The 22,076-nt window shown below is 39.9% G+C and overlaps 1 protein-coding gene across 5 annotated transcripts in view; it reads right to left on the reverse strand.

The window, feature by feature from the left end:
• The window catches only part of LOC104595416 (ABC transporter G family member 28-like), a 133,378-nt gene that overhangs the window by 61,627 nt on the left and 49,675 nt on the right, over window positions 1–22,076 (reverse strand). For all 5 annotated transcript variants that reach the window (XR_016082748.1, XR_016082749.1, XM_088898737.1 and 2 more), the window contains exons 9-10: window positions 10,051–10,976; window positions 8,470–8,766 (exon numbers count right to left, since the gene is read on the reverse strand). Coding sequence is in view for 3 of the 5 variants with exons in the window: in XM_088898737.1 (XP_088754863.1) it covers window positions 8,470–8,766; window positions 10,051–10,976 (1,223 nt within the window). In the remaining 2 variants the exon portion in view is untranslated. The remainder of the gene's footprint in view (window positions 1–8,469; window positions 8,767–10,050; window positions 10,977–22,076) is intronic.

Genomic DNA, 22,076 nt, shown 5'->3' on the forward strand with positions numbered 1-22,076 from the left:
GAAATGTTATGTATTTCTGTATTTTTGGACAGTAGGGGTATTTTTGTCATTTTGCAATTTTCTTTGGGGTCCAATGATAAGGTTTAATTTGTCTAGTTATAATTTACTTATGTTTAAAATTTGTCTTCTTTGAATTGAAATAGGATATGACAGCTTAGTTTGAGTCCTATTAGGATTATCAAGTCTAACAGTTTGACTCCTAGGATTATTATGAGTTTAGAGTCTATAAATATGTATGGACGTTTTACACAAAGGCATTGAATTATATTGAGTTTTCTTCAGCTTATGCTAGCTATGGTAAGTGATTCCCATGCCCTAGAGTGATTCTAGGCACCCTGTGAGTGATTCCAAGTATTTTCTTTCTTCTTTCTCTCCCTATTTTCTCTCTTATTCCTTTAAGAAGCCATTACAGCCATTAATAGCCATAAAACTCTGATCAAGAAGACCATTCAACATTCTCTAAGGACTAGAACTGAGCTTGTCCTACATCATCTACACAAAATTCTACCTAGGGGTGGTGGCTCGTGAAAAGCTCGATTCAGCTCAGTCTAAACCGAACTTCGAGTCAAGCTCGAATCCAATAAAGCTTGGCTCGTGAGGCTTGCAAGCCTAATTGAGCTTTTACTATAAAAATATTATACATATAAAAATAATATATAAATAAATAAATAAATTATATATATAATATTTTTATTTTTTTATATGTAACAATAACTAGTTTTTATAATTCCTAATTTTTTATTTTTATAAAATGTTTGGCTCATAGTCAAGCTTAAACTTTTGAGCTTTTGACTCGAGCCGAATTCAAGCTCAAGCCTCATAGTTTATTGGTGAGCCAAGCTCGAATAGCTAAATATTCAGCTTGACTTGACTCGAATCCACCCTAATTGCACCTCTCTTTCTTGGCTGTCTAAAGAAATTTGCATAAAAAATGCTTGCTACATTTGAAGGTGGATTCTACCTACAACTAAAAAAGGGAAAACCATTCCCAAATTCAATAAACAAATGAATAGGAGATTAGTAGGTTTGTTGTTGTCTCACCATGAACCTGGCAAAGGATACAAATTTGAGGGGATAAGAACCAATTTGGTTTTCTCCTCTAAAGCACATCATAATTGTTATCCTATTAAGGACTGCTACCCAACAAAATGTCCTTAATTTGGAGGGTGCAAATCTACTCCACACTTCTATAGTTGGAAAAAGAAAACCCTAATTAGCAGTCTGCATGAGGATATTAAAGAAAGCACACAAAAAAATCTGAAGGGGAAGGTATCGCACCTACTATATAGACATGAGAAATTCAAAAAGGCACTATTCAAGAGATGCAATAAATCAACTATAGCATACATTTCCCCCTCCCTAAGGCCTCTTCTAAATACCAAGTCACAATTTTCCTCATCATTGTGCACAGAATAGATTGTTTGCAACTTGAAAGGATATAGAGTAGAGATTTGGGTCCCTATCCCCAAGATGAATATTTCCAACCTAGATGTCCTCCTGGGACAATACCCTAGGACCAACACAAGATCATACCTGATGTGAGGAAGGAATAGAAGAAGAATACTGTGTATTGCTTTCCAAGGTGAGTAAGAGGAAGTCCTTCAAGGAAAACTAGAATCCCAGCCATTAGCCATCAAGCTATGAATACTCACAACCAATGTTTTAAAATGCAAAGGTGTGATGTGAGGCGTAGCTTAGAACATAAGAGGCATAATTCTCTCAAACACAAGGAAGTTTAAGCCTCCTTAAGAGGAGGGGGAGGAAGATGAAGAGGAAGGAGGATTTCATTTTCCTTTCTTTATTAGGATGCATTGGCAACAGCCCTTCAAACATCCCTTTCTCCTCTTTAGTGGCACTGTAGACTTGGTCATCCATCACTTAAAACACTGAAATCACTTATTCTGTCGTTGAGTTATCTTTCTGTTCTAGATTGTGAGTCGTGTCAATTGGGGAAACATCATCATGTTCCCTTTAGTCCCAGGGTTGATAATCGTATGTCAAGCCCTTTTTCTTTAGTGTATTTAGATATTTGGGGTCCAAATAGAATAGTATCATACAATGACTACAAATATTTTGTTATTTTTGTTGATGATTATTCAAGGATGATGTGGCTTTACCTAATGAAAGAAAGGAGTGAATTGTTTTCCATCTTCCAAAAATTTTATGCTGAAATTTGCAACAAATTTGGTGTACACATTAAGATCCTTCGTTCTGATAATGGTCGAGAGTACTTTTATACACTGTTTTAGGAGTATCTGGAACAACATGGCATTATCCATCAGACTTCATGTACTTACACACCACAACAGAATGGGGTAGCTGAGAGAAAGAACCATCATCTTTTGGAAACTGCCCGGTCCCTTATGCACCATATGAATGTACCCCAACATTTTTGGAGTGATGTTGTGCTTACATCTTGCTTCCTAATTAACTGGATGCCCACACCCATCCTTGAAGGTCATTCTCCTTTCACCACCTTGTTTCCTACCTTGTCTCCATTTTCTCTTACTCCTAGGGTTTTCGGCGTGTATGTTTTGTTCATAATCTTGAACTTGGAATGGGCAAATTAGATGCACAATCCACTAAGTGTATCTTCCTTGGCTATTCCCGAACCCAAAAAGGGTATGTGTTATAACCCTAGTTCTCAACATTCCTTTGTGTGTCCTGATGTTACTTTCTTTGAGTCTACTCTGTTTTTCTCTGGGTCAGGTGGTGTCTCTTCTTCTTCTTCACCTCCTCCTCCTCTTCCAATTCCTGTTAAGGACACCATTCCACTTGTTTTGGTTGTGACTAAGTCCTTGTCTCCGGTGCAACTTCCTGTTGAACGGCCACCCATCCGTCAAGTGTATACACATCGACAACATGTACCATCTCCTCCTCTAGCTTCGTCACCATCAACAGATCCGGCAATTGTTACCACACCAGCCCCACCTCTTGTTTCTGACCTTGACCTTCCTATCTCCTTGAGGAAAGGTAAACATAGTTGCACACTTCATCCCATTTCTAATTATGTTTCTATTTCTCACCTTTATGCTTCCCATCGCCAATTTGTTTCTCTGTTGTCTTCTATTTCTATCCCTACGGATGTCCAAGAAGCCCTTGCCTCTCTAGGGTGGCGCCATACAATGGAAGAAAAACTCTCTGCTTTAGCTCATAATCATACGTGGAATCTCACCACGCTTCTTCCTGGTAAGCATGTTGTAGGTTGTAAGTGGGTATACACTGTTAAGTACTTACATGATGGTAGTGTAAAGCGGTTGAAAGCTAGACTGGTTGCCAAAGGATACTCTCAAACATATGGTACTGACTATATAGAGACCTTCTCTCCTGTTGCTAAAATTGGTTCAATTCGTGTTATGATATCTCTAGCTGCTATGTATGATTGGCCTCTATTTCAGCTTGACATCAAGAATGCCTTTTTACATGGTGATCTTCTTGAGGAGGTCTATATGGAGCAACCATCAAGGTTTGTTGCTCAGGGGGAGCATGGTAAGGTATGCAAACTAAAGAAAGTCATTTATGGACTTAAACAGTCCCCCCGTGCATGGTTTGGTACATTCAGTGAAGTGATAAAGAAGTTTGGTATGAAATAGTGTCAGGCTGATCACTCAGTATTCATCCATGATTCACATGCCGGGAAGATCTTACTAGTGGTATATGTAGATATTTTCATTACCGGCAGTGATAGATTGGGGATTGATAGGCTAAAGACCTTTCTACAAGAGCACTTTCAAACAAAAGACCTTGGTAAATTAAAATACTTCTTGGGGATAGAAGTAGCAAGGTCTAAATGGTATTAACTTGTGTCAGAGGGAGTATGTTCTTTATTTGTTAGAGGAGACAGGGTTGTTAGGATCCAAACCGGCTGAAACACCTATGGAACCAAATACCAAGTTGAGCAGTGATATGGGTGAGGAGTTTGAAGATCCTGGAAGGTACAGGCGGTTGGTGGGTAAGCTAAATTGCTTGACCAGATATTTCATTTGCAGTAAGTGTGGTGAGTTAGTTTATGCAGAAACCTTGGGTTCCACATTAGGATGCAGTTCTAAGGATTGTAAGGTATTTGAAGGGAGCTCCTGGTCATGGCTTAATATATAAGAGTGGAGGAAATCTTGAAATAAAGGGATACACCGATGCTGATTGGGCTGGTTTTATATCTGACAAAAGGTCCACTACAGGTTATTGTACCTTCATTGAGGGTAATTTTTTGTGACATGGAAAAGTAAGAAACAGACAGTTGTGGCTAAAAGCAGTGCAAAAGCTAAATACAGAGTTGTGGCACATACCACTTGTGAACTACTATGGTTGAAGAATAATCTTCTACAGGAGATGGGATATTCCATTGACACTCCAATGAAACTTTATTGTGACAACCAAGTTGTAGTCCACATCTCTTCTAATCCAGTGTTTCATGAGAGAACAAAGCATATAGAAGTTGACTATCACTTTGTGGGAGAGAAGATGCTTAGTGGAGTGATAGACACTGCATATGTTAACACAAGAAGCCAATGGGTAGACTTATTCACCAAAGGGTTAAGTCGGGGAAGAATGGACTACATACGTAACAAGCTGGGACTATATGATATATACTCACCAGCTTGAGGGGGAGTGTTAGTGTCGCCTATATAGGGGTAGTTCAGTCCTTCTATTTATATTTAAGTTGATGTGTAATGTTTATGTTAAGTGATGTGTCCCATACTTAAGTAGGGACATAATAGTCTTTTTGTTTTATTCTAACAGAAACATATAAATATAACCTAGCCAACTAGAGAGTGTGATTCTCTCTTATTTGAACCAGTTTTCTTCTCTTCTCTATCTCCTCTAATTTTAACAGAATTCTAGTGCAGGTCTGAACTTTATCACACCTCATCAACTACCCATTGCATCTCTCAGTTTCTTTCTTATGACCATTCCCAGAATAGTGCATGAAGCCCTGGTAGCACCTGAGTTGAAAGAAGCAATGAAGGTAGAGATGGATGCACTTATCAAAAGTGATACTTGGGAGCTAGTAGATCAACCAAGATGGAAGAAACCGACTGGGTGCATATGGATATTAATTACGAAGTACAATGCAGATGGCTCAATTGAAAGATACAAAGCACGACTGGTTGCTAAGGGATACACATAGACTTATTATGTAGAAACCTTTGCACCAATTGCCAAAATGAACACAATCAGAGTGTTATTGCCACTTGCTGCAAACTTTTCATGGCCATTGTTCCAGATGGATGTTAAGAATGCTCTTTTGAATGGTGATCTCCAGGAAGAAGTATATATGCAGTTGCCCCCTTGTTTCTATGATGAAGATAACGGAAAGAAAGTTTGCCGACTTAAGAAGGCTTTGTATGGGTTTAGACAGCCCCCAAGGGCATGGTTTGACAGGTTTAGATGTGCCTTGAAAAAAATTGGCTATGTATAGGCTCAATCAAATCATACCCTATTTTTTAAGAAAACAGGTTCAGCCCTAACTCTCCTAGCTGTATATGTTGATGATATTGTGGTAACAAGCAGTGACAGTAATGAGATTGATTCCCTGGGAAGTGACAGTAATTTGAAGTGAAAGATCTGGGTGATTTGTGATATTTCCTGGGAAGTGAACAATGGCATCTTCATTTCTTAGAGGAAATATGCCCTTGATCTCCTAGAAGAGACTGGAAAATTGGGAGTTAAACTAGCAGACACACCAATTGAGCCGAATCACAAGATAAATGCAAAAGGAGGTGAGCCAGCTGAAGATAAAGCCATGAGAAGAAAAAATAGTCCAAAAGAATGAGAGGACTGATTTAAAAAGTATGAAAAAGGGTAGATATCAGCAGCAAAGAGAGAAGAAGAAGAAGAAGTCGGCTGTAATAGGGTTTTGGGAGATGAGTTGTTCGAACCTCTCTCCCTTCCCTAATCTTTTCATTAAAAATAATTTACAAATTTTCTATATTTACAAGGAGACCCTTAATTGGGCGATTAACTTAATTAAACAAAAAGCATAAAGAAGCATAAAGGCCCATTAACAAAAAGGAATAGAAACATAAAGAAATAAGAGCAGCCTATGGACCATTCGGCCCATTCTCTCTACACCATGTATCAAAGGCTGGTTGGAAAGCTTCTTTACCTTTGCCTAACATGGCCAGATATTTATTATGCTGTCAGTGTAGCCAGTCAGTATATGCAGTCTCCTAGAACATCCCATCTTCTTGCAGTTGAAAGGATACTTGCCTACTTGAAGAGGTGTCTAGACAGAGTTATATTCTTCAAGAATAATGGTCACATGAAGATAGAAGTGTACACTAATGCAGATTGGGCTGGTTATGTGGATGGTAGGAGATCTACCTCAGGGTTTTGTGCTCTTGTTGGAGGCAATCTAGTTTCTTGGAAAAGTAAAAACAAAATGCTGTTGCCCGCTCTAGTGCTGAAGCAAAGTACAGATCTATGGCTAATGGGGTGGCTGAAGTGTTATGGTTGAGATCACTACTTGAGGAGTTGGGGGTTGAATATGAAAGATCCACTAATGCTGTATTGTGATAACAAAGCCACTATTAATATTGCTCATAACCCATACAGCATGATAGAACCAAACATATTGAGGTGGATCGACATTTTATTAGAGAAAGAGTTGCCTCCTAGGAAGTTTGCCTTCCGTGTGTTGCCTCTGATATGCAACTTGTTGATGTCTTCACCAAAGCAGTTACAAGGGTCAAGTTAGAGACAGATTTATGCAAGTTGGGAATGACCAATATCTATTCCCAACTTGAGGGGGGAGTGTAGAGAAATAGTATATTAGTTATTTCTTTATTTTATCAGTTTGGGTCTTGTCATGGGCTTGTTAGTTGGGCTTACATTAGTTATTGTTATATTCTGTTAAGTAGTGTCTTAGTCAGTAGGGGTATAGTTGTCTTTGTAAGTTACTTTATGATAGAAACCTATAAATACAAAATCTGGACGACAGAATAAAGAGAACTGCTCCCTTCTTTTCATTCTTCTTCTCTTCTCTTCTTCTCTCTTCCGCTTTATCTTTCTTTCTGTGTTTTCTTGCAGAAATCTGAACCTGAGTACAGGCCTAAGGTGATCAACATCAGCCTTCTTCGACTAATGACACTTGCTGCATAGGAAATATCTAGTCGAGTCATGCAAAGATATAACAACTTCTCAAGCAATCTTTGGAACATTCCCCTATCAACCAACAACAGTTCACCATCAGTAATTAAGAGCTTGTTATTTTTAAGTCAGTGGAAGCTGGTTTAGTACCAAGTTTGCTAATTTCTACAAGTAGATCAAGGACATACTTAGGAGACCAAATACCACAATTGGAAACCACACAACTCTCACTTAGGAGACCAACCACTTCACACACTTACACTAGGGTTATCACCACACCACAACACATTGTTTGAACTCCACACACTGTCACTAACCTGCTGCGCTAGCCACACATCATAACCACCCCTCTTTTGGGCTGCAGCATGAGGGAACTTTAGAAGAATACCCAGAACACCACAACAGACACAACTGGAGGCTTTAAAGCCTCCTTTTTCTAATGGGCAACCACTCCTTTTAGGTCCTTTTCCTTGTTGCGAATAGAGTGAGTTCTCTATTCCTAGGGTGCAAAAAGTGACATGAACAATGAAAGCCGAGCCCTAATGCTCTAATACCATGTAATAAAAGCCAAAAGAAAAAGGTGAAGAAAGGTTGAAACAAAGAAGAAAAGGGATGAGGAAGAGATTCAGTCGAGCCAAGGTCCAAAAAAGAGAGAAGAAAACAAGAAGTAAGAAGGACCGAGGTCCAGGAAAGAGATTCAAACTTGCCTCTCTCCCTCCTATTGACTTCTGTTTTATTGGACTTCTAATAAAAAAAAAATTACAAAAATACTCTCCAAGGGTTGCATATAACATAAGACTAGGAAACAAAGGACAAAGAGATGACATTACCCCTGCAGTATAAACTTTGACAGACACCAAGAATCACTCCAGGGTTTATGGGATCACTCACCATAACAACAATATAGACATGTTTTTTTATTCAAACACACACACACACACGCACACATAAAGATTCTAAGAGTTGGCCATAACTACAAAAAATAAGACAGACAATAATGCCACTATCATACTACAACCATGTAAACTGCTGCTAACTACTGATATCATGCCAATGAAATTTTACATAAGAAGGTTACAGCTAGACAAAACAAACCACTAGGCCAGGCCCATTTACAACTTGATAAAATGATCAAATACCCCTATAACCAGATTCAGTACAGAAAAGGAAAAATTAAACTCTTAACTTCACCATTTACAACAGCTTCAAATTATTTTAAACAAAAAAAAAAGAAATGGAAATGCTTCCTCACCTGTTTCCCTGGTAATCTTTATTGTTCAATGGGCGTATAAGATGCAAATGGGACAAAACAAAAATGAACAAACAGAAAGATCACACATTGTTTAATGAACTGTGTATTTAGTGATTGTTTAAACTAACCTTGGTTGGTGAACTACCATAGAGATGTTTACCCCTTCAAGAGCCTCACGCCTAAGTGCTCTAAGAAGCAATAGAGATGATGAACTGTCCAAACCAGATGTAGGTTCATCTAAGATTAAGAGTGAAGGTTCCATGACCATTTCCAGCCCAACATTAACTCGTTTTCTTTGACCTCCAGAAATTCCTCTCTTCTCTACTGTTCCCACAAGCGAATCCCTTACAGCCTGTAGCCCCAATGCCTCAATCACTCTTTCAACAACAAGAACTTTATCCGGTTTTGACAAGTCAGCAGGTAACCTCCCAATAAGAAAAATGACAAAAAAGAAATTCATGTCAGTACAAAAGGAATAAAAATAACAACTCCTAACCTCACCATTTACAACATGATTTTGAAATAGAAAGCAGATCATCAAAGAACGGTAGGGGTGCAACTTGGGCGGGCCCAGCCTGAGCCCAAACCGGCCCAACCCGGAATTTTACATGGGCTGGGCTCGGGCCCAAGAAGTTGGGTTTTTTTATTTTTCGGGCCGGGCTCGGGCCTAGCCCTTAGGTAGTCCAAACCCGGCCCAAGCCCAGCTCAATTATATACATTTATACATATATGTGTATATATGTAAATGTTGCATATGTATTTACATATATATATACATACATATCTGACTATCTGTATATATAACATTTGTATATATATTTTGCATACATATATTTACATACATACATAAATATATGTATATGTATTTGCATAAATACATTTATATATGTATAATTTTAGAGTGGGTTCACTGACCAACCTGAGCCTGGCCCGGGCTTGAGCCCAACCTGAGTGCATCAAATTACAAGGCAGGCTGGGCTCGGGTTAGGAAAATCGGGCTTGACCTCGGGCTCGGGCTGGGATAGGGCCTTAAGCCCAAATTTTAGGGTCGGGCCTAGGTTGACCATAAACCCGGCCCAACCCGCCCAACTTGCACTCCTAAAGAACAGGCTTGAAAGAGTAGATCAAAATTAGGAAATAATAATCATGACTAATATTATTAATATTTTGTCCTTGTAAAGTATCAACTATTGCATAAGCAATGCTTTGACCTTGTAAAGTAAGATTCAAGCCACCATATGAAGATGGATAAAATTATGTGAACTAAAAGAACATAAGGAATTTTCAGTAAATATAGGCATGGTTGAGAACGTAAAACAGGGATCCCATCCCCTAATCACCATGCTAAAAAATAACAATTCTAACAATCATAGGAGAGGAACAATATTTTTATTTTTATTTTTATTTATCACAAAAAAATGGTTATTTTAGGAATAAAGAGTCCCTTTCCTCATAATATGTAGATGTCTTACTACAAAAGGTACCTCCTAATTTATCACTTTAATAAATCTTACCCCAATGAAATAGAATTAAAAAAAGAAAAATAGAAGAGGTGCCAAGCACCCTAAAAGTCCCCAGATAGGTTCAACTATCTTTACCAAGATGTTTTAGCTTTACACTTCTAGGGATCAAGAATCCCTAGTACTATTAGTAACTCCCCAATACCACAGATGAGTTGCATTTGGCCTGCCAAAAAAAATGCAGCATACCTGCAACTTGCACTGAACCAAAGGTTCTCCTCCACTGTCAAATTTCCATGCACAATGTCATCTTGTGGCACAAAGCCAATGATTTTCTTATATGAATGCATGGATTCAACTTTTCCATTTATAAGAATCAAACCCGTCATTGTGCATCCAGTTGTTTTTCCAGCCAAAGCAGAAAGAAATGTGGTTTTTCCAGCCCCTGACGGACCCATGACAGCAGAGACACGACCAGGCATAAGTTTCCCTGTAACACACCTCATGAGATGTCTGTTTTTGCCTTTTAAAGTGAGGGTCAAATCTTTGAAAGCAACCTCAATAACAGGCCTGGTTCTAATCCCAGTATCAGTGGCCATTGAAATTACTCCTGAAAAGGTCAAATTCTTGTTCTCCTGCTGCATAGCTTTCTCTTTCTCAAGCTGACCATATGCATACTTGAAAATTTGGCTATGTGTATGCATTTGTTTGCCCTTTGGCATATGCTTTTTAATATTTTTGTCTCCAATTTCCAAATTGAAACCTTCCTGGCTGTCAGGGTTCTCCTCAAGCTCACGTATCATCTTTGTCAGGTTACTTGGCTCCTTTTTCTTGCCTTTTGGTGCCATGGTTGATTGCTGAGATGTACTTGAAGTACTTGGGCCTGACGATGACAGTGCCTCATCTGTTCCAGGTTTAGCTTGACCCGGGACCTTCAGCTGCTCAGGTTGCCTTACAGACTTTTTACGAGAAAACGTACGTGATAACTGTGTTTGCAATCCTACTGCATGCTTCTTAGCAACATCTTTTGCAGACTTCCACCTTTCACGAGCTTGTGCAGTTTCTCTTGCACTCCTTGCTGCAGCTTCACGAGATCTGGCATGTCTTTTTTCCCGAGTAGTGATAACTTGATCAGAACAGCTATAGATAACGAGTAGCAAAGCACTCAATACAGCCTACATTTGCCAAGTAAAGTCTGTCAATAGATAGATACATAGATAAGATAGATAATTAAGCTGCATTTGGCATTCCTTATTTGAAGGATTTATCTCCTTTTTGGGGTTAAAAACTCAGTGTTCATGGGGAATTTTGACCCCAAAAAGGAGAAAAATCCTTAAAATAAGGAATACCAAATGCAGCCCTAGTAATAGAAATATAAAGAAATGTATTTGCAAGTATTAGCAAGAGAAATACAAAATAAAATGAGACTACATTATTAACATATTGTTGAGTTGTTAAGTGGTCTGCTAGCTTATTTTCTATTCATGTTTTAGTTTATTTTGGGCCTGTTTTATTTAATTTTTAAGTTGTGTCACATCCTCATCACATGACCACTTTAAGTTTTAGTTGTAGCCACCCTACGAGGGGCTAGGATGTAATTTTTGGTCATTAATACTTCTTATTATAAATAGCAGTGGGAACCAAGAGAGCCCCACAATTATTTCTTCTCCAAATCTCTCTTCTTCCAGTTTTCTTTTTCTTTCTTTCTCTTCTTCCACTCTTCCTAAATTCTCTCCTCTTCCTTTCTGTTTCTACCTATTTTCTGCTGCTGTAAAAGACAACTTGGTATCAAAGGTATAACTCTAAGGCTCTTGTAGTTGGTTTCTTATGCAGTCCTTGGACCAGCCAACTGCATAATGAACTGAAAGGGGCTGGTTGATCTCTTTTTGGAGCTTGGTAGGAACCAGAGATTGGATTGAGGTAGGATTATTGGATTACACAACTGGTGAATGTTGCAACCATTTTTTTTTCGTTTGACATCTTTTGATCCCTATAAGAGATCAATTTGGGTTTCATATCAGCTGGAAGAGATTGATCCTGATTTTCTTTATCTACTTTCTCCCGGGATAAGAGTTCTTCATTGGACCAATCTCAAGCTCTCTTTGAGATTGATTTGGTTCTAAGACTCTCTGGATCAGTTTTGGAACTTCACATTATTGTTTTTTCTCGCTCCCTCTTTCCGAGGTTGTTGGGCCCCTAGTGGGAGGATTGCAGTTGCTTTGTTTGAGGTACTGCAAACTCAGAATTGTTTTTGTTGGTGTTTGAAAACCTTTGAAAGAAGATGGACCCTAGTGGGAGTGATCAGAAGAGCTTTCTGGTTCCCAGGGTACAAAGGAACTCTAGGATCATCATCTCTGTCAAGTTAGATGGCACTATCTATAGTGGGATCAAACTATGATCATTGCCATTGGGGGCATGGAAAGCTCGGCTATTTCACTGGTGATACAATTGAACCTGATTCTAAAGTGTGAGCTTGAGAGCTGTACTCGAAGTAGAGGAGAGGAGAAGAACACCACTGGTATGCTGTGAATGTCGAACTGAACTGCCCAGTCAACCATGCTATTGTTTATATTTGAATGTAGTACAATGATACAAGTAATTACTGGAATGCCCCTGATTAGTGATGGGACACCCAGTTAACTTAAAACATTAAACAGGCTTAGGCCCATTAACACAGGCCCAGTTATAGGATAACTTAAACTTAAGTATGGGCTAATAAGAACTCTTATCACCCGAACACTCATACAAAGAGACTTCATTCTAACATTCTAACACTCCCCCTCAAGCTAAGCATGGATATCAATCATGTTTAGCTTGCCAAGTATGTCCCTGAACTTTGTTGTTGCCAGCCCTTTAGTCAATACATCTGCAATTTGCATCTCAGATGGAGTATAAGGCACACAAAGTTCTCCCGAGACAATTCTCTCTCTGACAAAGTGTCGATCAATTTCAATATGTTTTGTCCTGTCATGCTGCACGGGATTGTTGGCAATGTTGATAGCAGCTTTATTATCACAATACAGCCTGAGAGGACCCTCAGCCTTAATACCAAGCTCATTAAGAAGAGTTCTGAGCCATAAGAGTTCAGCAACCCCATGTGCCATAGCTCGGTATTCTGCTTCTACACTTGATCTAGCCACTACATTCTGCTTCTTACTGCGCCATGTGACCAGGTTTCCTCCCAAGAATGTACAGTAACCTAAGGTTGATTTTCTGTCTCCAACAGACCCAGCCCAATCTGCATCAGTGTAGGCTTCAATTTCAAGTATGTTGTTTTTCCTGAATAGAATTCCTTTCCCTCAGCAAGTCTTCAAGTACCTGAGAATTCTTTCCACTGCTCTCATATGAGGGATCTTTGGTGAGTGCATGAATTGACTGACAACATGCACTGCATAGGCAATGTCTGGCCGAGTAAGGGATAGGTATATCAGCTTTCCTACCAATTTTGGGTACCTCTCTTTATCACAGTATTCCTCACCCATTGATTCTTGTAGTCCATGGTTCGGTTCTATTGGAGTGTCTGCTGGCCTGCACCTCATCATGCCTGTTTCCTCTAGGAGATCTAGCACATATTTCCGCTGACATATGTAGATTCCTTCTCTTGATCTAGCAACTTCAATCCCAAGAAAACATCTCAGATTTCCCAGGTCTTTGATCTCAAATTCTGAAGCTAAGAACTCCTTCAACCTCTTCATCTCTTCCAAGTCATTTCCGGTAATCACCATATCATCCACATAAACAATGAGTGTCGTAAGTTTGTCATCCTGTCTCCTTGTAAACAATGTATGATCTGCACTGCTCTGAGTGTACCCCACTTTCTTCATGGCCATACAAAGTCTCTCGAACCATGCCGGGGAGACTGCTTCAAACCATATAATGCTTTCCTTAGTTTACACACCTTTTTGCAACATCATATCCTGGTGGAGGTTCCATTAATACCTCTTCATGAAGATCACCATTTAGGAAGGCATTCCTCACATCCAGCTGATGGAGTTCCCAAGAGAAATTGTTGCTAGTGACAGTAGAACCCGGATTGTGTTGAGCTTTGCTACTGGGGCAAAGGTTTCTTTGTAGTCAATTCCTTCCTTTTGTGTAAATCTCTTTGCCACAAATCTGGCCTTGTACCTCTCGATTGACCCATCTTCCCTGTGCTTTACTGTGAATACCCACTTGCACCCAACAGTGCCTTTCCCCTCTGGCAGGTCCACTAATTCCCACATTCTTGCTTTCATTAGGGCTTTCATCTCTTCATTCATGGCTTCTTTCCACCTTGGATCAGATGCCGCCTCTGAGTACCTAGAAGGGACACATATAGAGGAAAGAGCAGACACAAAGGAGTGATAGGCAGGAGATAAGTGTGAGTAAGAAACAAAATCAGCTATGGGATGTCGGGTGGTACAAGAACGAACAGGCTTACGGAGAGCAATAGGAAGATCCAAATCCGAAGTGTGTAAGTCAGAATTACCTTGGATTGCAGAGACAGATTGATCTGAGTTCAACTGGTTGCAATCATGAGGTTGAGGGCCCTTCTTCCTTCTGTTGTATGTAAGTATCTCTTTCTCTTGCCTACTGGAACCTTCAGGAGCATCTGTTGTATCAGGAGAAGTAACTGGCACAGTGGGAGCCTCACTAGGTTGACCTGGAATGTCACAGCTAGGAGTAGTGGAAGGTGATGAAAGGGGAACAAAAAAGAAGGGAGAATGAGAATCCTCTTCCAACCCACTAGTCTCCCCATGAAGAGGATTCTGAGAAGATTGGAAATAGGGTTGAGACTCAAAAAAGACTACATCTCTGGTGACATACTTTTCTTAGAGACAGGATCATAACACTTGTACCCCTTTTGTGTAGGAGAGTACCCCAAAAATATCCCCTTTGTAGCCTTGGGATCCAGCTTGGTTTTCTTTGGATCCTTCTCATGTATGAAGCATGCACAGCCAAAAACCCGTGGGGGAAGAGGAAATTCTGGAAGAGTGGGACACAAAACAGAGAAAGGAATCTTCATACACAATACCTTAGATGGCATCCGATTTATCAGGTATGATGCAGTGAGTATAGCTTGAAACCAATATTGCTTGGGCACTTTGTGCTAGAATAGTAGGGCTCAAGCTGTCTCCAATAGGTGCCTGTTCTTGCGCTCAGCAACCCCATTTTGTTGAGGGGTGTTAGCACAGGATGATTGGTGTAACATGCCTGCATCTTCCATGAATGAGTTCAGGGATCTATCAAAGTATTCAGCCGCATTGTCTGGCCGGAATTGCTTAATCTTCTTATCAAATTGTGTTTCAATCATCTTGCAAAAAGCCATAGTTATCCATGGTACTTCATCTCGTCCTTTTAACAGATAAATCCATGTGCACCGAGAATAATGGTCAATAAAACTGATAAAGTAACGGAAACCATCAATGGAAACAATGGGTGAAGGTTCCCAAACATCAGAATGAACCAAATCAAAAGGAACTCGAATTTCATTACTAGAAGTTGAATACACTGTTCTACATTGTTTTGACATTTGACACACATCACAAATTAAACTCTGACTTGGAATTCCCTTAAACAATTCGGGAAACAACATTGCCAAAGAAGAGAAAGACACATGACCTAGCCTAGCATGCCACAGGTGCAGCCTAGCTATTGACTCCACACTTTCCGGACTAGTAGTAGCAGAAGCTTGTAGGCTGAGCCGATGTCTGCATCAAAATAGTAGAGGCCTCCATACTCATGACCACTCCCAATCGTTCTCCTTGTCAATCTGTCCTGGAAGACACAATGAGTAGGAAAAAAAGTTATATTGCAATTCAAATTTTTTGTAAGCTTTGAAACAGACAAAGATTTGAGGTAAGACTAGGAACATGTATGACTGATTTAAGAGAGAGGTCCTTGCTTAGGTCAACCACCCCCTTTCCAGAGATGGTGGAGAGAGACCCATCAGCCACTCTCATCTTATCCTGGCCAGACAACAAATGATATGAAGAGAATAAGGAGGACATATGTGCCATATGGTCAGTTGCTCCGGAATCAATCACCCAAGAGGTGGAATCAATGGAACTAGTTGCACTAAAGGCAGAGATTGTACCTGATCTGGCAAGAGAGGTGGAAGCTAAAGAATTGTTCTTCAGACGGGGTAATGCCCAGTTGAGAATCTCTACCTCACTAGCCGTGAAGCCCAAAGTACTTGGTCCAGAGGAGTCGGCAGCCTGCCCTGTGGAGGAAGAGGACACTGTCGGAGTACTTTGTGAGTTGTCACTACTGTTGTTGGTGGCAAGATTCCCACTTGCTGTGTGACCCTTATGTTGTCTTTTGTCCTTTCTCAAAGCAGCTGGCTTCAGATGAGGATACAAGACCCAACATTTCTCCTTTGTGTGTTTCTCACCACCACAATGGGTACACTTGAGGGACTTCTTGTCTGGATATCTATTTCCCTTAGTGGAGACTAGGGTTGAATGTTCTCCAGATAGTTCAGTTGACTGTGTCTGGGAGTCAACTTGCATCTCCCTTCTCCTGACTTCTTCATTCCTCACCAGGTAATAGACATGGTGAAGCTCCGGTAATTCATCTCTCCCTAGAATTTGTGAACTTATACCCTCATATACTGGGTCTAGGCCAGCCAGAAACTTGAAGGCTCTGCTCTCTTCAATTTGCTTTTCATGTCTCTCCTTGTCCCTGGCATTTTCCCAATCCATATCAAGTGATGATCAAGCTCTTCCCAAAGGCCTTCCAGGGTTGCAAAATATGTTGCCACGGACATGTCTCCTTTCCTTAGAGCTGCAATATCTTGGTTCAATCTATAGATTCTAGCATTGTTCTTTTTCTGGCCGTAGGTCTTGGATACTTTCTCCCAAATCTTAGCGGCTGTGGGGAAATGATGAACAGTTCTAGCCACCCGAGGAGTCATGGAGGCCAGCAACCAAGACATGACTGTGGCATTCTCCTTGCGCCACACAACATGCTCAGGACTGCCAACTTCAGGTTCTTCCTTGTCTCCATCCAGATAGCCTGTGAGATCACGAGAAGTAATGAACAGCCTTGCTGAGACGGACCACTCTCTGAAGTTATATTCATCCAGCAACACGTTTGTAATCTGTAAACTGTGCAGATTAGGGTTTTCCAGGTTAGAGAACCTTGCGGCAGATCTGTTATCTCTTGAGGAAACTTCTCCGGATAGTGAGGACATGCTGACTTCAGTCTTAGAGTAGGTTTAGAGCTCGCCGAAGTGTTCACAATGCTGGACAATCTGGAGCTGGCAGCTCCCTAGGTGATCTTCACTTGAGCTGAAGCAGTTCGGGTACAGCAGTGGTGAGAGGTTCCGGACTGATATCCAACCTGAACTTGGAGCTGTTACCACTGTGCTATGCTGGTTTTGCTGGGGCTTCGAAGCTGCAGTTGTGGAGAAGCTCTCCCCCTTTCGGCTAGGGCTAGGACTGCTGAAATCAGTCCTCAACTAGGTCTGTCTTATATAGACCTCTCTTAGTAGCCAAATAGCTACTATTTGCTGAAAAAGGAACCTAGTAGGACATCCACTTCTGGGCCTTACCTCCCTTGAGCCCTACAACCAAGGGAAACCCTAGGACCAAATCTGCTTTGTTCTCTTACAACCCTAGTTTTTTCAGCAACCCAGAAAAGAAGAAAGAAGATGGAAAGAACAGCAAGAGAAGAGAGAGTAGAAGCTAGTGCGCCGGCTGAAACCAAAGAGAAGCTAGTGCTCTGATACCATGTGAGCTTGAGAGCTGTACTCAAAGTAGAGGAGAGGAGAAGAACACCACTGGTATGCTGTGAATGTCGAACTGAACTGCCCAGTCGACCATGCTATTATTTATATTTGAATGTAGTACAATGATACAAGTAATTACTGGAATGCCCCTGATTAGTGATGGGACACTCAGTTAACTTAAAACATTAAACAGGCTTAGGCCCATTAACACAGGCCCAGTTACAGGATAACTTAAACTTAAGTATGGGCTAATAAGAACTCTTATCAGCCGAACACTCATACAAAGAGACTTCATTCTAACATTCTAACATAAAGATCACACCCACTCTAAGTGGAAGCAAGAGAATTATTTGGTGATGTCCTGGTTAATCAATACTATGCAACCATATATTAGGAGAAACCACATGTAGGGAAAAATTGGTAAGGAAATCTGGGGTAATATTAGCAGAAATATACTCTCACCCCCTTGATATTGCTAAAGTTTATGAGTTGAAGATGCAGATTAACAACCTGAACCAGGAAGATTTGCCATTACCCCTAATTCCCTATATTTTTCTACCCTAAAGTCTCTCCAGTAGGAGACTTGGTCATTTGGAGAGTGTTCAGTTGAAGTGTAAGGAGGATGTTGAGATACATAAGAAATTTGTTGAAAGAAATAGAATCTTTGAGTTTTTGGCTGGTCTTAACTCTAAGTATGATATCACTCACCAACACAATTTCACTAAGAAGGACATCTACCTCTCTTAAGCTTATTATCTTGTTCACAATGAACAGAGTAGGAGAAAAGTTATGATGCAGATGCCCATTGCAAATCATCCTATCTTAGCCACATCTAAAACTAAGGCACCTTAGAGTAAGGGCAATAATTTTGACACTGAGGAGAGCGTATGTGATTATTGTAAGAAGCCTAAACATACATGAGATAACTGTTGGAAGTTGCACCCTCGGTTGATGTTGGCAACATTCAAGAAGGCAGATGAGAAGAAGGGAAGTGCAAATAAAGTCTCTACTACTATAGGATTAATTGCCACTAGCCCCCAGCCCCCCCCCCACCCACTATGTTTCTTATCCAACAATGGAATCTTTTGCCGCTGTCAAGGCTGAGATTAAGAAGTATAGCAGATACATATCTTAAATTGAGAATGTTGGAGCAAATTCTAGTCCTTCATATGCATTCACAGATAAAACCACATCTTCCACTGCCCCAGGTACTCAGACTTCTGCTTATGTTGCCACTATTGGTACATCCATTCCTTGGATCATAGATTCAGGTGGATCAGATGTTAAGCAGCAAGGAGGCAGAGGATATTCTCGATTGTGAGTCTGCTAAAGTCAGGTGGGTGGACCTCAGACTGGGCAAGTGGAATCCATTAGTAGGGGCTATTAGTGACGGTGATGTGAAGAGCCTTGTATGGGTCAATGTTTACGGGATCCCTCTCCACGCTTGGAACCCACAAACATTCCATGCGGTGGATAACACCTGCGGGTCGTTTAAAAAAGTTGATGCTCGTATGCACTGGATGAAGAACTTGCGGGTCTGGAAGGAGGGAACACTCAAGAATAAGGAAAAACAGGGGAGAGGAGGGTGGAAATCAAGAAGTTAGTGGAGAGATAGGTGGAAGTAGGCAAATCTCTTGGTTTGTTTTTTTTTTTTTTTCGGGGGGGGGAGGGGAGTGTGGTCAGAAGAGCAATACAACAATTTCAAAAAAAAAAAAAAAAAAAAAATGAAGAAAAGAGGAATTTAGAAAGAAAATAGTGGGGGATGGAGGTGAGATTTGGGACAAAGGGGAGGGAAAAGAAGATGGTTGGGTTGAAGAAGAGTGAAGGGTTTTAGAAGTTTAAGTAGTTTAGGGAAGGGGGAGGAAGGATCGGAGTGGCTATCTTGGGTGTGAACTGTGAAGGTCCTTGGAGTTGGTAGAAGTTGGGGGTGGTTGTGGGCAATTTCATTGTTGTTGGTTTTTTTCTACCAATGCTCTCAGTGCTGAGAGAAGTTGTTAGTATTTGTCCTTGGGAAGTGGTGTATTTCAATTTGTAATCTGGAAATTTTGTTGCTCCAATTCTGTTGTAGTCTCAGTGGTTTAGGTGCTACCTTATCACCTATCCAGATTGTAATTTTTTTCTTCCTTTTAATAAAATCATCTTTTTTACTTATAAAAAAAAAAGATCACATGACTAGAATTTCTCCTTGTTTCATAATATTCTTTATCTTCAGGAGGAGATAAAGTTTCTACTGCTGATGGATCCCTTAGTCCTATCTCTGGAAAGGGTGATATTAGCGTTACTAGTTCTTTAAGCTTATCTATCTTGCATGTCCTTAAGCTTAGTATGAATTTATTATCAATTTGTAGCCATCAGTGAGTCTTGCTACCACTTATTAATCTCCTGTCCCTTTGCTTCTACAATTTGGGAATAGTTTGTCTCTTTGTTTAGGTGTAGGTGGAACCTCCCATCTTCTGTTCAAAGCTTGTTGTCCTCTACTTTTGTTGGAGGGAAAAAGAAGAGGGGAAGAACTCTTTGGAGGTGCACAAGGACAGCAGTATGGTGGACTCTATGGGAAGAAAGAAATCAAAGAACTTTCTTAGAAAAGGAAAGGAATAGGGAGGCATTAATTGAAGCAATAACTATCAGAGTGGTTCATTGAGTGAAGATATTGAAGTTGTTTGAAAAATATTCCAGCTGGTGAATTGATGAGAAAGTGGAAGGAAATTGCAGGTTTCACTCCTCCCAAGGAGATTATTAGGCTTGTTTGGTCCCCGCCTTCAAGGGGTTTCATCAAGCTGAACTTCAATGGTAGCAGTGAAGGAAATCTAGGTCCTTCAGGTATTGGAGGAGTGTTCAGGAACAAGGAAGGGAAAGTTATTGCCCTTTACTCCAGCCCTATTGGGGTGGGTGATGCTTTGAGGGCTGAAATACTAGCCGTTTTGTAGGGATTCATTCATGAGAAGAGAAGAATCAAGTGGCTGATGAAAGACGTGAATGTTACTCTAAAATGGGCTAAAAGAGATGCTAACTCTTTGGCTAAATAAGGGACGGAAAGGAATTGACTGTTTTGGGCATGGTTGTAATATTGTTTCCTTTTTATGGAGAGTTAAGTGAGTTTATCTCTCCCTTTCTCTTGATTGTACTTATTTTATTGAATATTAATGAATTTTTTCTGTTATTGATAAAAAAATATTATCAATTAGTAATATCACCAAAGCTCTACAATGTTTTACCCTGATCATGAGGTGGATGGTGTTTATCCTCTAGATGACAAACCTTCTTTATCTCTTAGCCCAAGTCATTTTGGTCATTGTGGTCATAGTGTGATGTAGGACCAGCTCAGTTCTAGTCCTTAGAGAATGTTGAGTGGTCTTCTTTGATCAGAATTTTATGATTTATGGTTGTAATGGCTTCTTAAAGGAATAACAGAGAAAATACCTGGTATCACTCACAGGGTGCCTAGAATCACTCTAGGGCATGGGAATCACTCACCATAGTTATCATAAGCTGAAGAAAACTCAATAAACTCCATTGCTCTTTGTGTAAAATGCCATACATATTTATAGACTCTAATAATAATCCTAGAAGTCAAACTGTTAAACTCATAATGGTCCTAGGAGTCAAAATGTTAGACTTAATAATCCTAGTAGAACTTAAACTAAGTTGCCATATACTATTTCAATTCAAAGAAGACTTAATAACTCTAATCCTACTTATGCAATGACTCTGAATTTTTAAACATAAATAAATTATAACTAGACAAGTTAAACCCTATCAATGGACCCCACAGAAAATTGCAAAATGACAAAAATACCCCTACTGTCCAAAAATACATAAAATTTCATAAAATTCCAATTTTGACTCTTCAGCTCCTGCATCAGTGTTTCTTCAAGGTCTATTGATCGGATAATGTTGTGGTATAGCTGACTTAATCATCTATCTTTTAATTCTTTGAAGTCATTATTTCCTTCTTTGTTTCAGTCAATTAATATGTCAAGTCTTAAGTGTGAATTTTGTCAATTATCAAAGCATTGTAGAAACAATCATTTTTCAAGTAATAAAAGAAGTGATCCTCCTTTTACTATTATTCATATTGATGTGTGAGGACCTTACCATGTTAAATGTATGGGTGGATACCAACATTTCTTACATTTTGTGGACGATTTTTCTCACTTCTCTTGGCTTTACATGATGTGTTATAGGGATGAAGTACCCCAGTTGGTTCAACGATTTCATTAGATGGTTTTAACTCAATTTGGTGTCAAGGTTGAAGGGTTTTTTCATTGACAATGCCAAGGAGTACTGTGAGAAAAATCTCTCATCATGAGTTCTTATGGTGTCATCCATCAGAGTTCTTGTGTCAATACTCAATAGAAAAATGGGGTTTTTGAGTGCAAGAACAAACACATCCATGAGATCTCTAGGGGAATCATGTATAGCACTCATGTTCCTATTTGGTTTTGGGGCGATGTGTGTACTACTGTCTTCCACATTAACAGAGTCTCTTCTCATGTTCTTGGATTTAAAACACCTTTTAGTACTCTCTTTTCAAGGGATGATGTATTCCCTATCCCTCTGTGTGTGT

The sequence above is a fragment of the Nelumbo nucifera genome, chromosome 2, assembly GCF_055504915.1.
Source record: "Nelumbo nucifera cultivar China Antique chromosome 2, China Antique-T2T, whole genome shotgun sequence".
NCBI lineage: Eukaryota > Viridiplantae > Streptophyta > Magnoliopsida > Proteales > Nelumbonaceae > Nelumbo > Nelumbo nucifera.